At 33.2% G+C, this 12,441-nt stretch overlaps 1 protein-coding gene across 3 annotated transcripts in view; it reads left to right on the plus strand.

Annotated features, from left to right (window-relative positions):
* Positions 1-12,441, plus strand: part of unc79 (UNC-79 domain-containing protein) — an 89,920-nt gene that overhangs the window by 17,591 nt on the left and 59,888 nt on the right. For all 3 annotated transcript variants that reach the window (XM_080150864.1, XM_080150866.1, XM_080150865.1), the window contains exons 15-20: positions 303-389; positions 3,953-4,040; positions 5,774-5,846; positions 6,322-6,409; positions 7,703-7,787; positions 9,761-9,842. In XM_080150864.1, the coding sequence (XP_080006990.1) occupies positions 303-389; positions 3,953-4,040; positions 5,774-5,846; positions 6,322-6,409; positions 7,703-7,787; positions 9,761-9,842 (503 nt within the window). The remainder of the gene's footprint in view (positions 1-302; positions 390-3,952; positions 4,041-5,773; positions 5,847-6,321; positions 6,410-7,702; positions 7,788-9,760; positions 9,843-12,441) is intronic.

Below are 12,441 nucleotides of genomic sequence, written 5' to 3' on the forward strand. Positions count from 1 at the left end.
TGGGAGAAAGAAGCGAAGGATACATACAACTTCTGGATTTCTTGTCAATATGAGACTAAGATGTAGTAGACACCTAAAAACTTTTTGGTAAGCGCTTGTCAGTCCTTTTAATATAAAAGGCAACACGGTCTTAGACAATAGCTTGGACAAGATATTATAAATTTTATAAGATCAAATTCATATCTTTATAAACATAATAAATTCTTCACAAAATACTTTTCTGGTAAAAAATTTTTGTACGCATTTATAATTGAAAAAAAGGCTTATTAGTAAATAAATAGCTATATATAATTTTTGTTTAGCACTGGACACACTGTCATAGATGATGATAAGAAGGATAACCTAAAGAAGCAACAAGGAGTTGGTGGATTTATGGCTGTTCTTTCCAGGTAATATTCATTCCAGGTTCAAACTGGACAAGGTAGTAATTAATGCATTTTCAACAATTCACTTAAAGGCATTGTAAATATTTACATAAGATAAGATAAGATAAGATTTATTTTCCTCAAAGGTACAACATATTTTATTAGATATATATCATACATTATGTTACTATGCTTTGATTTGTTTGATTCTTCTGGTTTGTTATATTTGATGCAGGTTTGATAATAATATAATAATATACATAGTAACTATTATTAAGTACCTAGCATGGAATTGGCCGAACTTCGTCTCCACCTAGTTACCAGGCCAGTTCGAATAAGATGAAGATAACATTTTACAGTAAAAATTCCATGCAACATTGTACCAGATAGTTAGCATAACCCTTTAAGGGTTGTGGAGCCACTGGTGTACTTTGACGCTTGCTAAGCCGATACAATGTTATATGTGCAAATAAATAATAATCTTAACAATGAAAGAATAAAATATCTTGCTGTGTATTTCAGACATCCTCCTACTATCAGTTGCAACTTCTCCAAGCGTAAATTCGGAACAATTAAGGAACCAAAACCTCCACTAGGAGTCGCTATTCCCGTTGTGATCCCTTTTCAGCTCTACATAGACAGTTTCCTTTATAACAAATTATTTTCATTATAGAGTGGAGTTTTGTCCGGGTCTAAGGACATCTCCACACCAATAATTACAGGATAACGGCAAATCTCGCGATAACACTTGGTCCAATCCAAAAATCCAAAAATCCAAAAAATGAATAAGATATCCTAATATATAATCGTATCATGTACTTAAGTGAACAAGGTGTAATGGTTGGTTTCGATTCCTACGGAATCTGATTTTTATTTCTTGAGAATGGATATAATAATCCTATGATGTACAATTGTACAATTGTACAGAATAAAGAATAGGTCATGTGCGATTCCTACGGAATCTGATTTTGGTTTTTTGATAATGGGAGTGTGTCCCTAAATATGTAAGGTTCGATTCCTCCGGAATCTGATTTTTATGTTTTGAGAACTGGTCACAGCATGGCTGTGAATGGGGCAACAATATGGGGGGGGTGAGGTGAGGGAAGGTGAGAGGAGAGTGGTTTGTGCTAGAAAACGTTTACATTAATCCATTGATCTCACTCTTTTTTGAAAGTAAAGGGTGAAAGTGGGTCATGTTAAAAAAAAGGCTGTGGCGTGCTAGTGCGCGCATAATTTGGTTATAGCTTTGCTTTAGTGGAGTTTAAATCTTACTGTTGTTTAGGCACGAAAATGTTCGGAGAGGAAGAATACCAACAAATGTGGCAGCCGTTACGCAATAGACTGACAATAACATATCAACGACTTCTCAATATAGTTAATGGTGGCAATGTCAGTGAGGAAGTACGTCGTGAGGTAGCCCGTCTACTATACCAACAGGGTTATTTAGAAACCGAGTTGGCACTCACACTATACAACCCAAACAAGGATATGGAGTATCATGAAACTAAATTAGGTGAAATTGCTGAGCGGATAACTGCACAAGAGGGGGCTTGTCTCCAACTATAGCTCCAGAAGTTGGCCATTTCTGGTCTGGACCAGTTATGGTCAAGTTCTCTACGACTTTATATACAAGATATCCGCAAAATATCCGCAAAAACAACCGCGGAAATATCCGCAAGACGTTCACAAAAATCAACAGTGAGAAATAAATAATACAGTTTAGTTTTTTTAAAAAAAGTAGCTAAATATAATTTTTAAAATAATTTACCATAAATTCATTGATTTGTTTTTTAATAAATCCTAGATATCTTGCTATGAACTTTTTATTTTTTTATTTGAAAGATGTACAAAGCAATAGGATGTCTGTTAATTAATATTTTGCTATGGATTAATTTAGTATTAGCATAAAAAAGTAAGAATAAGAAATGTAAGTTGATGAAGTGAGAGACTAGTTAGAGTAAGGGAGATGGGTCAAGGAATTGAACAGGTATGGGGGAGGAGGGGAGGAAAACGAGGGGGAGAAAATGGGGCGTGGTGAATGGTTTGTGCGCGGTCGTGGCTACCAGCCAGACAGACAGAGCGGCGCTTATCGTTTGGTATATGCTAGGGGGGGAGAAAAAGTAGGGGGTGGGGGGAAGAGTGGTTTTCCGGTAAAGCACAGTAGAATAAAGGAAAAAAGGGGCGGGAGGGTGACAATTGGTTGTAAAGCATAGGGGAAATACGCGGGAAATCGGAAGTGGGGAAAGTTATTTACTAATTAATAAGTTAAATTAAGATTGCATAATGCATGGTATTAAAACACAAGGGGGGTATAAATATGGGGTAGGTAAGGTCAAATTTCAATTGTCTCCAAGATGTCAGATCAAGAAGAGGAAGTAGGACAAGGCCAGGGTGCTTTACCAGATGGGGCGCCGGAAGTTCCGGAGGAGGCTGGAGGTGAGGAAAATGTTCCCCTCCATGACCAGGTGCAGGAGCTCATCGCTATGCTCAATTCTAGCGATGAAGTCGATGATCCTGTACCCGTGCACGGCGTCCAGCAGCTGCTGAACCTCGCGGCAGTGCCTGATCTACTCCCATTTCCGGGGGTAGACAGGCGCTGTCTGGACCTCTGGTTTATGGTCAAGAGGAGGTTGTTGGGCGTTGTGCATGAGGGCGACATGCTGATGTGGAGGAGATTCCGCAACGACGCCATCGATGAGGAAATCCTCCGCATGATGTATTCCAACTATGGGTTAGTCGTGAGGTTAATATCAGTAATGCCCACGTACGCCCGCTCCTTCCAGGCTAACATGGATTCCATCGCCGCAATGGACCGCCTGGTCACCGTCCAGCAGGACCTTGTGGAGGAGCTCCTCCAACAGGAACCCGACGACATCGGCGACTCCAGCGACTACGACGAGTAGATGGCTATGCCCACTACATGAGCTTAACCAGTCAGCGATAGTCATTACAAAATTTTTGATATCTAAATTTAAATAAATAAAATATATTTTCGGTCAAAATTCCAAAAAAACTTTGTTATTTTTTATTAGATAGATAGAGGTAGAGGTTGCGCGATTCGTTAGCTGCTTGATAAAAAGTATATAATATAATGGAAGAAGTTAAAGTCAAAATATAAAATGTAAAATGAATAAAATGGATAAGAAACAAACTATGCCAAGCTACTCTATACATAGGTATGTGTGTCGGTTCCTACGGAAGCAATGTGATATATTTTTTTGTCTTTGGGGGAATGAATAAGATTAAGATTAATACACAAACTGAGTTTTAGAAGTATTAGTACAAACATTTAAAGAGTACATTTACTGGTGCTTATAGACAAAGTTTCTGTTCTCCTCTGACACTTCCCGCGACCTTATTAGATAAAGTAAAAATATAGGGTTCTTTAATCCAGCGGGCCTATATGTATGCGATGCCAAAACACTAAAGTACAACCCAGAACCCAACCAACCTAACCTTACCTAAAGTATTTAATAAACAAATATCCACCACATTAATATAAAATTTTATCAAAAGTAGGCGGAAGGGGGGGGGGATGGGTGTTCTTTGTATTTTAATTTGATGTATAACGCCAATTAATGTTTTAGCACATTCAAAACAACAGTGGAGACTTTGCCAGAAGATTCTTCTGATTCTGAAAGTACTGTTACTGAAACAAATAATGAACTTATAAAGGTATTTTGCCTATAGTTGGTTTGGTAACAACGCCCCCCTACTTCAGGGTGTCACCATGGGAGCTAGGATTTAGATATCGACTGAGATATCGACTTGATTACCCTCTCACTAAGGCATCTGACTCATACATATTCGCCTTAGATGCACCTATCTCTTATACAGTATCCCTGAGCTAAGATCTAGTGGCACTCTCTCTCTTTTGGAGTCAGCTGCATTATTTATCTAATACTTATAGTGTTAATGGACTAAATCCTAGGAAGGAATTTAGCCTAGGCAAGGTTTCTTAAGTCTTACAGATTATTCATCCCTATGGAAAGTCTAATCTTTAAAGATATAAAACATCTGGCAGATTTAATATGAAAATTTTCTGAAAATGAAAGATGTGTTTTGTTTGTGTTATTTATACAAATAAATCTGTCTCTGTGTCAAATCTTTTTCTACTGCCACATACAGCTAGCTCGAGCATGCACAGAACAGGGACGAATATGTGTTAAAGAATTGTCATTTTTTTAGTAGCAAAGCTGTTCTATAATTGTCTTTGTCTGTCCGTCCGTTACGTTATCGATTTTCTTGGCTGCTAATTAAGCTGATATTTTTAGTGAAGATTCCTTAAACTAATAAGCATTTTTAATAAATGTTTTTAACGGTTTTGTGATTTCATGATTTATTTTCAATTTACTTATAAATATTTATCAGTTCTTCGCTACTTATAGACATTTTCATCCTTGTTTACAATTAGTATGTACTAAATATTAGTTTAATTGTAATATGTCACTGTGTGTTTGTGTACCAGTCTGGATTCTTGTATGTAGCGTTCTAGAACAAAGCCCAAATTGTGATAAAATTGTGTAAAAAATGATCCATGTGACGTAATAAAATGAGGGAGATAAGAGGAGAAGTGGGAAAGAAAACCTCTAAAAAGAGATGGATAATCCCTCATTTGTATTACGTCACATAGATCATTTTTGACACAATTATAACACAATTTGGGCTTTGTCGCGTTCGAATAGTAATTACTCATGCGTGTTTGAGACTTGTTTTAGACAGACGCATATCTGCGTAAACATAAAGTAGCTGCGCTGTGTCAAGTTTTAAGATTTAAATGTAAAAAAATATATGTAAATGTAAAAAAATATAGAGACAATGACAATAAAATACTTTAATCTTTGTTTGAAATATTTTTTGTGAATACTGCTCACTCCCCTAGCTTTAGAAAAAGGAAAGAAGTGCACATTTGGCAATGTAAACTTGGCAATGGAATTATGGCAATGGCATTATTAGCACTGCAATTTAGTTATACGTACATTAAGTTTTGTTAGGCAAATTTTGGCTTTAAACTTCAAGTTATATTTTAATGATAGCAAAAAATATGTTTTTTTAATGCATAAACATAAATAATAAAGATCAAAGATTATGAAAAGATTTTGTCCTTATAAAAAAGTAACAGAATTAACAAAGGATATCGGTAATTGGTGAACTTATGGTTCTTCCTTGCAATTTAGCTTCCCATAAGTCCTTAGAAGCTATTATGGGGATGTTAACACAACCCTTCCAATAGAAAATTGGGCCGACTTCTCCCCTTTCCCCCAAATTGCTCCTAGAGGATTCAATATAACATACTTTTTAATGTCCCAAATTTCGACAAAGCAAACTATTGGAAGATTGTGTCATGCAAATTTCAATTACTCAATTTTTTTCTCTCATAACTTTATCAAATTTTAAAAATTTTGCAGGAAAGTTCTATTGAATTTGAAGATCATCCTGTTTATATCCAGCTACTATCCAGATTGTTTATAATTGTCACAGGTAAAACTAATACATTATACTTTAATAGAAATTAAGAAAATAGGGTATATTCAGGGATAAGAGGGATAGAACAATGGATTATGAATGAAATTCTCCCTCCCCCCGGCCCATGAAGATTATTTAATAGTAAGATTGGCGGATGTTACTCTGAATTATCCAATCTTAATATAATCAAAGATCTTATCAATTCAAGCTAACAAAAGGTATACAGAGAAAATGTAAGTGTTTTTGGGGAAGATTTATTTGACTTGTCGGCTCCATCTATTTCAAATGATTGAAGGCAGCTGCGCGTAAGCTTTCAATTTAAGCCAGATAGTACTTAACTGACGGTTGACTTATAAGGAACAGTTTTAGGAACATCCATCTGATTTTTATTGTTGTAACGAGTCGATTCTCCGCCTTCTGGTTGGTGCAGCTGCCGAGATCGGTATATGTAAAAAAATTGTTTTACATTTTAATTATTTTATTGTTTCAGAACTGGAAGAAAATGGACTGACCTACTACATCCTGGAGGCCATCAAGAGCCTTGCTCTCAATGAGGAGGGGTTACTGGAAATGTCAAAGTAAGTTTTCTCACTTTATTATGTACTAGCGGTTACGCCCCTAGGGCACTTGAGGAGGGGGGAGTTTAACTCGATAACCCAATGTTTTATTTTAGATTAAAAAAGAAAAAGTAAAAAAGATTTTTTGGATTTAATTGGATACCCGCCCCAATATAGTTATAAACTTTCCAGGTCCTATGAGAAGCTATCCTGTAAAAGAGAACCATTTTGGTTCAGCGGTTAGCGAGATCCTTCGGTACAAACACACAGACAGACAAACATGCAGTTACTTTATTATAAGGATATCATAAAGTTGTATTTTCAATAATTTTTCCATTTTTTTTTTTAAATTTGATTTGTAATGTTTTTATAGCATTAAAATAAAATAATCTATCATAAGACCTAATTGTTATTGTTTTTCAATATGAATATCCTTATCCTGTATCTAAAAGTGAACACAAAGTCTTTTGCAAAACTCCGTCAATCTTTCAACTTTTCTCAATCATTCTCTATTATGGTATACAAAGGATCTAATTTCATCCATCTGGCAGGAAGCAGGCAGGCACACAGACAGACAGGTCTCAACAAAATATCTTGACAAAAATATTGACACAAGCCGGGTACAGACATTAAAATGTTTTGTTATGTATATTTTTGTTCAAGTAGGCGTGAACCTCTTCAATTTGTAGCTCTTTTAATATTAGAATGTTGTCTTGTTTTCTTTTTTTTCTAAAATTATGTTTTTTTTCTTTTTATAATACAACTTTGTATTACTGTACATTTTTTTTGACTTGCTGGTAGCTTCGCTGAAAAACAGGTGGCTGCAGTTGAAATTTTAGTGTCTAGTTGCCGTTTGCCGTAATCTTTTGCCGCGGAAGTTTCAGATTGTCTAAAGCTAATGCATAACTACTACAGCTGCTGATCATAAAAGTTTGGGTAGGGGGAATGCCTTGGCCCAAACAAGGCGCAACTCATTAACATGTACAGTGAAGATCTTCAGAAAAATATTGTGCAAAGGGTTGATTGTCTGCTATGTACGGGTATGAGTTGGAAGAACCAATAGTCTAGCCTTGAGTTGATAAGTTGACTGTTTAGTCCAGGCGCAACTCACCCATGCGACATATTCACATATTAATATAGATTGCACTTTTATTTGTGATACCAGCTCCCACTGGTGTCACCCTTACTGCTACTTTTCAGGTGCATATTTTGAAATCTAATATCAAAGGAAGGCAATAGTTACTTTATTAGTTACAATATACAGAAAAGAGGTTCCTATCTTTGGCACATTTATATTGTGTTTTATTTGTTAAGGAAATATAAGAAGCTATTTATTTGGTTACAAACCAACCATATCATACCAACTATGTGGAAACTTCTAGATACAAACACTTCGCAGGTATATAGTAGGTAGATAGATATACAGATAGTTAGATTGGTATAAAGATAGATAGATATGAATATTGGACATATAGTCAAATGTGGAGATATTAAAGCTGATAGTAAGACAGTCAGAAAGAAAGAGAAATAAACAGACAGTTAAAGTTAGTCAGATAGACATATCAACAAAAAATGATGGATAGAAAAAATCGACAGCAAGACAGATAAACAGACATGCGAACAGAAAAAAAGGTTGCACAGGTGCATGGAATGGTTGTTATAATCTGTTGGATATGATTCCTCCAATATTCATTGTAACAGCTTTATTCTTAGCCAGAACATGACCCAATTTCCCAGAGAGAGAGAGAGAGGGGGCAATGGGCAGTTTATTACACAAGTTCCCAAATTTGAAATATTGTTTCTTATATGTTGGCTTAACAACTTTGGGGACTTTAGTGATTTTTGATTGGTTGATTCATTAAGTGTTTAAAACGTTTCAACTACTAAATTTAATCTAAAGAAGGGGTAATGTTGTGTTTCATCATTGGGGATGTACATCAATTTATCGGCCATTGTCATAGCCTTTTAGTTCTCTGCAATTTCCTTTTTATCATCTAACTGATTCTTCTTTTATTTCCCCTATAAAATTAAATTGTTTACTAAAATCTGAATTTTACTGTTTAATAAAAATGTTAAAATATTTTTTTTTAAATTGAGGGTGGATAATGATTTTGTCTCAACAATTAAGATAAGGCATATTATCATTTTTTCTGCTTGACGGGAAATACATATTTAAATAGATCCAAATAAAGTCAAAAGGATACTGTGTAAGAGTAAAGCCCATACAATATAATATATATGCAATACAGATCCATCAAATATACAACAGTATGCCCTAAAAAACAACCAAAAATAATCATAAATTTTCCAATACGTATTATTTTTATACAAAACAAGGGCGATAATGACATATAAAAGCGAAGTTATGTTAAAAAAAATTTGAAGAAAGAATAAAACACAAATAATTGGAAATTTTTATTATTTCAATTTCTTATTTAATTATTTTATTGGAATAGCATTTAAATGAAACACTTAAACCTAAATTAATGAGATAATAAACAGGAAAGGGGGAAGATGACAGCTTCCTTTGGGCACATTAAATGAATTAAGGAATATGTATATCAACTCGCAGACATGAAAGAGTAAAAAAGGGAAGTATCAAGGACTCAATAATAAAAGGAGGAGAATTAAGAAAAAATTCTTATGCTTTTTTTTTCTTCAGTTAAACCCAAAAATGATTTTTTTTTAAATGGTTCTAAATACTGTATATTTAGGTAATTTTACTTAACATTGTATGTAGGCAAAAAAATACAATCAATAAAAGTATTCTGGACTGAAAATGATATGAGTTTGTGTGTGTGTGAATGTGTTTTGTGTAGTGCTTGTGCATAAAGTTATAATTATATTAGTTTGGCTTGCTGAAGCTTACTTTTTCCCAAAGACTTATTGCCTGTTGGAGCAATAATTTTGATGAATTTACAGAAGCATCTTATAGTACCTAATAAGAAATGACGTCATGCAATACAAATGATTAATGCTAGTCCAGTATACATTGTAATTGACCCATGGTAAAAAAATATACTAGCCTAGCATTGGTCATTTATAATGTAATATAATATTTTATATGAATAGTAGAGATATGTAGATAGAAAAACGTAGTCTAGCTAAACCTTGTTATGTTTTATCTTTTATTCATTAATTATCAGAGAAGTAGGAGACACTGGACTGGAAATTACACTGGTACTCAAAGTTTATAACATCTTTACCCGTTAGCTTATTCGTAAACTTTTATGGATTTGTGGTTGGTAGGATCATAACTTAAAATTTTAAACTCTATCAGAAGGAATCATTTGGGATTTACATCAACGTATCGTACATTTTGTTATCCCTTAGAATCCTGTTAATTACAAATAAGAAAATAATTATTTTCAGATAGCAACTATAGCTGTACCACTGTTACTCCACTCTGCCCCCCTCAGATCTGGTTCCAATATTCTCTGGGCAATTTTAGACAAGGAATTTTAACACAATATTTTTAATAAAATGTATTAATTTCAAATAGTATATTTTAATAAAAAACTGACAGACAAATTTTAAAAGTAATGTTGGATAATGCGATTCTGTCCCCAAGAAAGTTGTTTAAGGTTCTGACTGAAGCCCCTATTTCTTAATTAATAGTTAGTAACATAGATCCTATACATGTAAGTAGATGCATTTTGAATATTTTTTTCAATTAATATTAAAGTGTAATTAAAAGATTACTAGACCTTATTTTCTTTTTTGCATTTCCTTTTTATTAAAATTGAGGGCAGCGAGGCTAAATGTTTTTTTTGCATGAAGTGCAGAAAATCATAACAAACCAGTTTTAATGGACAATTTTACCATTTAAAAATTTCAATTTTAAATCCATATACCAGTGAAATATGGTACTGTACAGAAATACTTCTCAAATATGCAATTTTAATGATTATTGACAAATATGAATAAAAATTTGTAATTTTGATAAAAGGTTTGAATATTGTATGAGGGTATAAAATGTAAATGTTTGATATCCGAGTTTAGAAAGGACCTGATCTGAATATCAAACTAAAAACTATTTCTTACAAAAAGACAAGACATAGATATTCATAAAATAGCGAATCAAAATCTGGAAATTAATTTACAGACAAGTTGATAAATTTTTTGCATGGCTAAATACAAGAAAGAGAATTTCAAATGCTATTGATTTTGATTTTTTGTGTTTACCCTCTAATCCCATGAAGGGATTTAAGAAGAGTAGTATAACAATCACAAAAAATGATTGCTGTTATTTGTCCTAATCTAGATATGCTACATTTCATAAACACGCTAAAAACTTTGCTTAGTGGACACCACGAAATTTCTTTGATGCTAAACTTTGGTTAATCATGTTTCAAATTTCCAGACTTTCATGGCGGGACAAACACTTTTTTGCGAATACAATTATTTAGTTTAGATTTTTAAAAAACAATCAGTTCTATGCTTTTTAATTGCAAAAGTCATAATTACTAAGTTCAAACATGATGAACACGTACAATTTCTTAAAGATTATAAAATATTTATCAATCGCATCGTTTCATAGACAGCTTTCCGCGGAAATTAAAATAAAAATTATAAGATTGAAATTAGTTTTAATAGCCCAGGGCTAACAAAACTTGTGTTAATTTAATGATTTTTGTTTTAATATTCGTGGAAAATTTTAATAATACTATGCTATACATGGTTTCTAAGTCTGGCTGAGAACCGGTTTTAAGCCATCATATATTAATCTATTTCGAAGCCATACTGGAAAATGTTTTCCATCATTAGCAAACCAATATCCTGCAACAAACCACAGAATTTTAAAAATAAGCCGAAGTTCTAAAACAGTTCCTTATATTTAAATTCTCTCTGTCTATATTTTTTCAAATCCTCAAATGGATTCATGATATTATATCCAGTTTAGAAAGGGAGAGAAGGCTAAAATTGCAGAAAATAACTGACTGAAGGATTTTTTTTGGGTTAAATACAATAATTAAGATTTAGCTTGGAAGTTGTTTTAAAAATACACTCTAGTTTGATTAATTGTATAATGTTTTGCATTAAATAATGTACGCTTCATATGACAGCTGTCATCCTTAACCTTGTTAGTACTGCACAGTCTATAGTCTAGAAATATAAAACATATTACTATTCAATACTAATCTACATACAGTTGGGGCCGATAAACTAACTTTTTAGTTGGAATATTCAGTATTCATCAATTTTTGCTTTTCCCCTCCCTACACATTTTCAAATATTTTTCTAGAAGGGACTTTTTCCTTGTTATCAAGGTTTTTAAAATTCAAAATTTAGGATCAGCATCATGTATTAATGTTTGTAGCTATACATAACTCTAAATCTCGGTTTTACCTATTGTTTTATTTAGGGGAAGGGAATGAATACAGTGGCGTGCACAGGGTTTTCCCGAAGGGGTGACATTTAACGGTGTGATGGATTAATTTTACCCCTACATACTTCTCTCTTATGCCCTTGGTTATATATTAAGGGACCATATTCTTACACCTATCAAATATACATTTTTAAAAGCATATTAGAAAATATGAATCTTTCCTAAAGAAAAAAAGTAGTTCAGTTAAGTGGTTGGTCAGAGATAACTTTTTTATGCACACACACACACATCTAATTACTTTAGAAAAGTTAGTTTCGTGGGTCCATCTGGCATATGAAACATATTTCCGTCAACAATACATATCCATAAGGAAAAACTAAGAATATTTATGGTATTCCTCATTAATAATATGAGAATGTATGTTTGTAACTTTTTGGCTTGATATCATTGTGGGTATTTTTCTAAGATACCATGGATTAAAAGCATTCATCTTACAGAAAAGTAAAGTAGAATATGAAAATAGGTATTCTTGTCAGCTACAACTCAAAGGGAAGCCATGTATTAGTCCTGAGGTGGATTCTTAATGTAATTAAGTACATTCCCAATTACTTTTAAGCATAGTTAGCCACAATAAACATAAAATTATTGAAAAGTATACAAATATTGTAAATTCTCATTAATGAATCTTGACCAAATTTAATATAGGTTACCTAATATTATTTTA

This window comes from Acartia tonsa, chromosome 2, assembly GCF_053477335.1.
Source record: "Acartia tonsa isolate MP-2025a chromosome 2, ASM5347733v1, whole genome shotgun sequence".
NCBI classification, from domain to species: Eukaryota; Metazoa; Arthropoda; class Copepoda; order Calanoida; family Acartiidae; genus Acartia; species Acartia tonsa.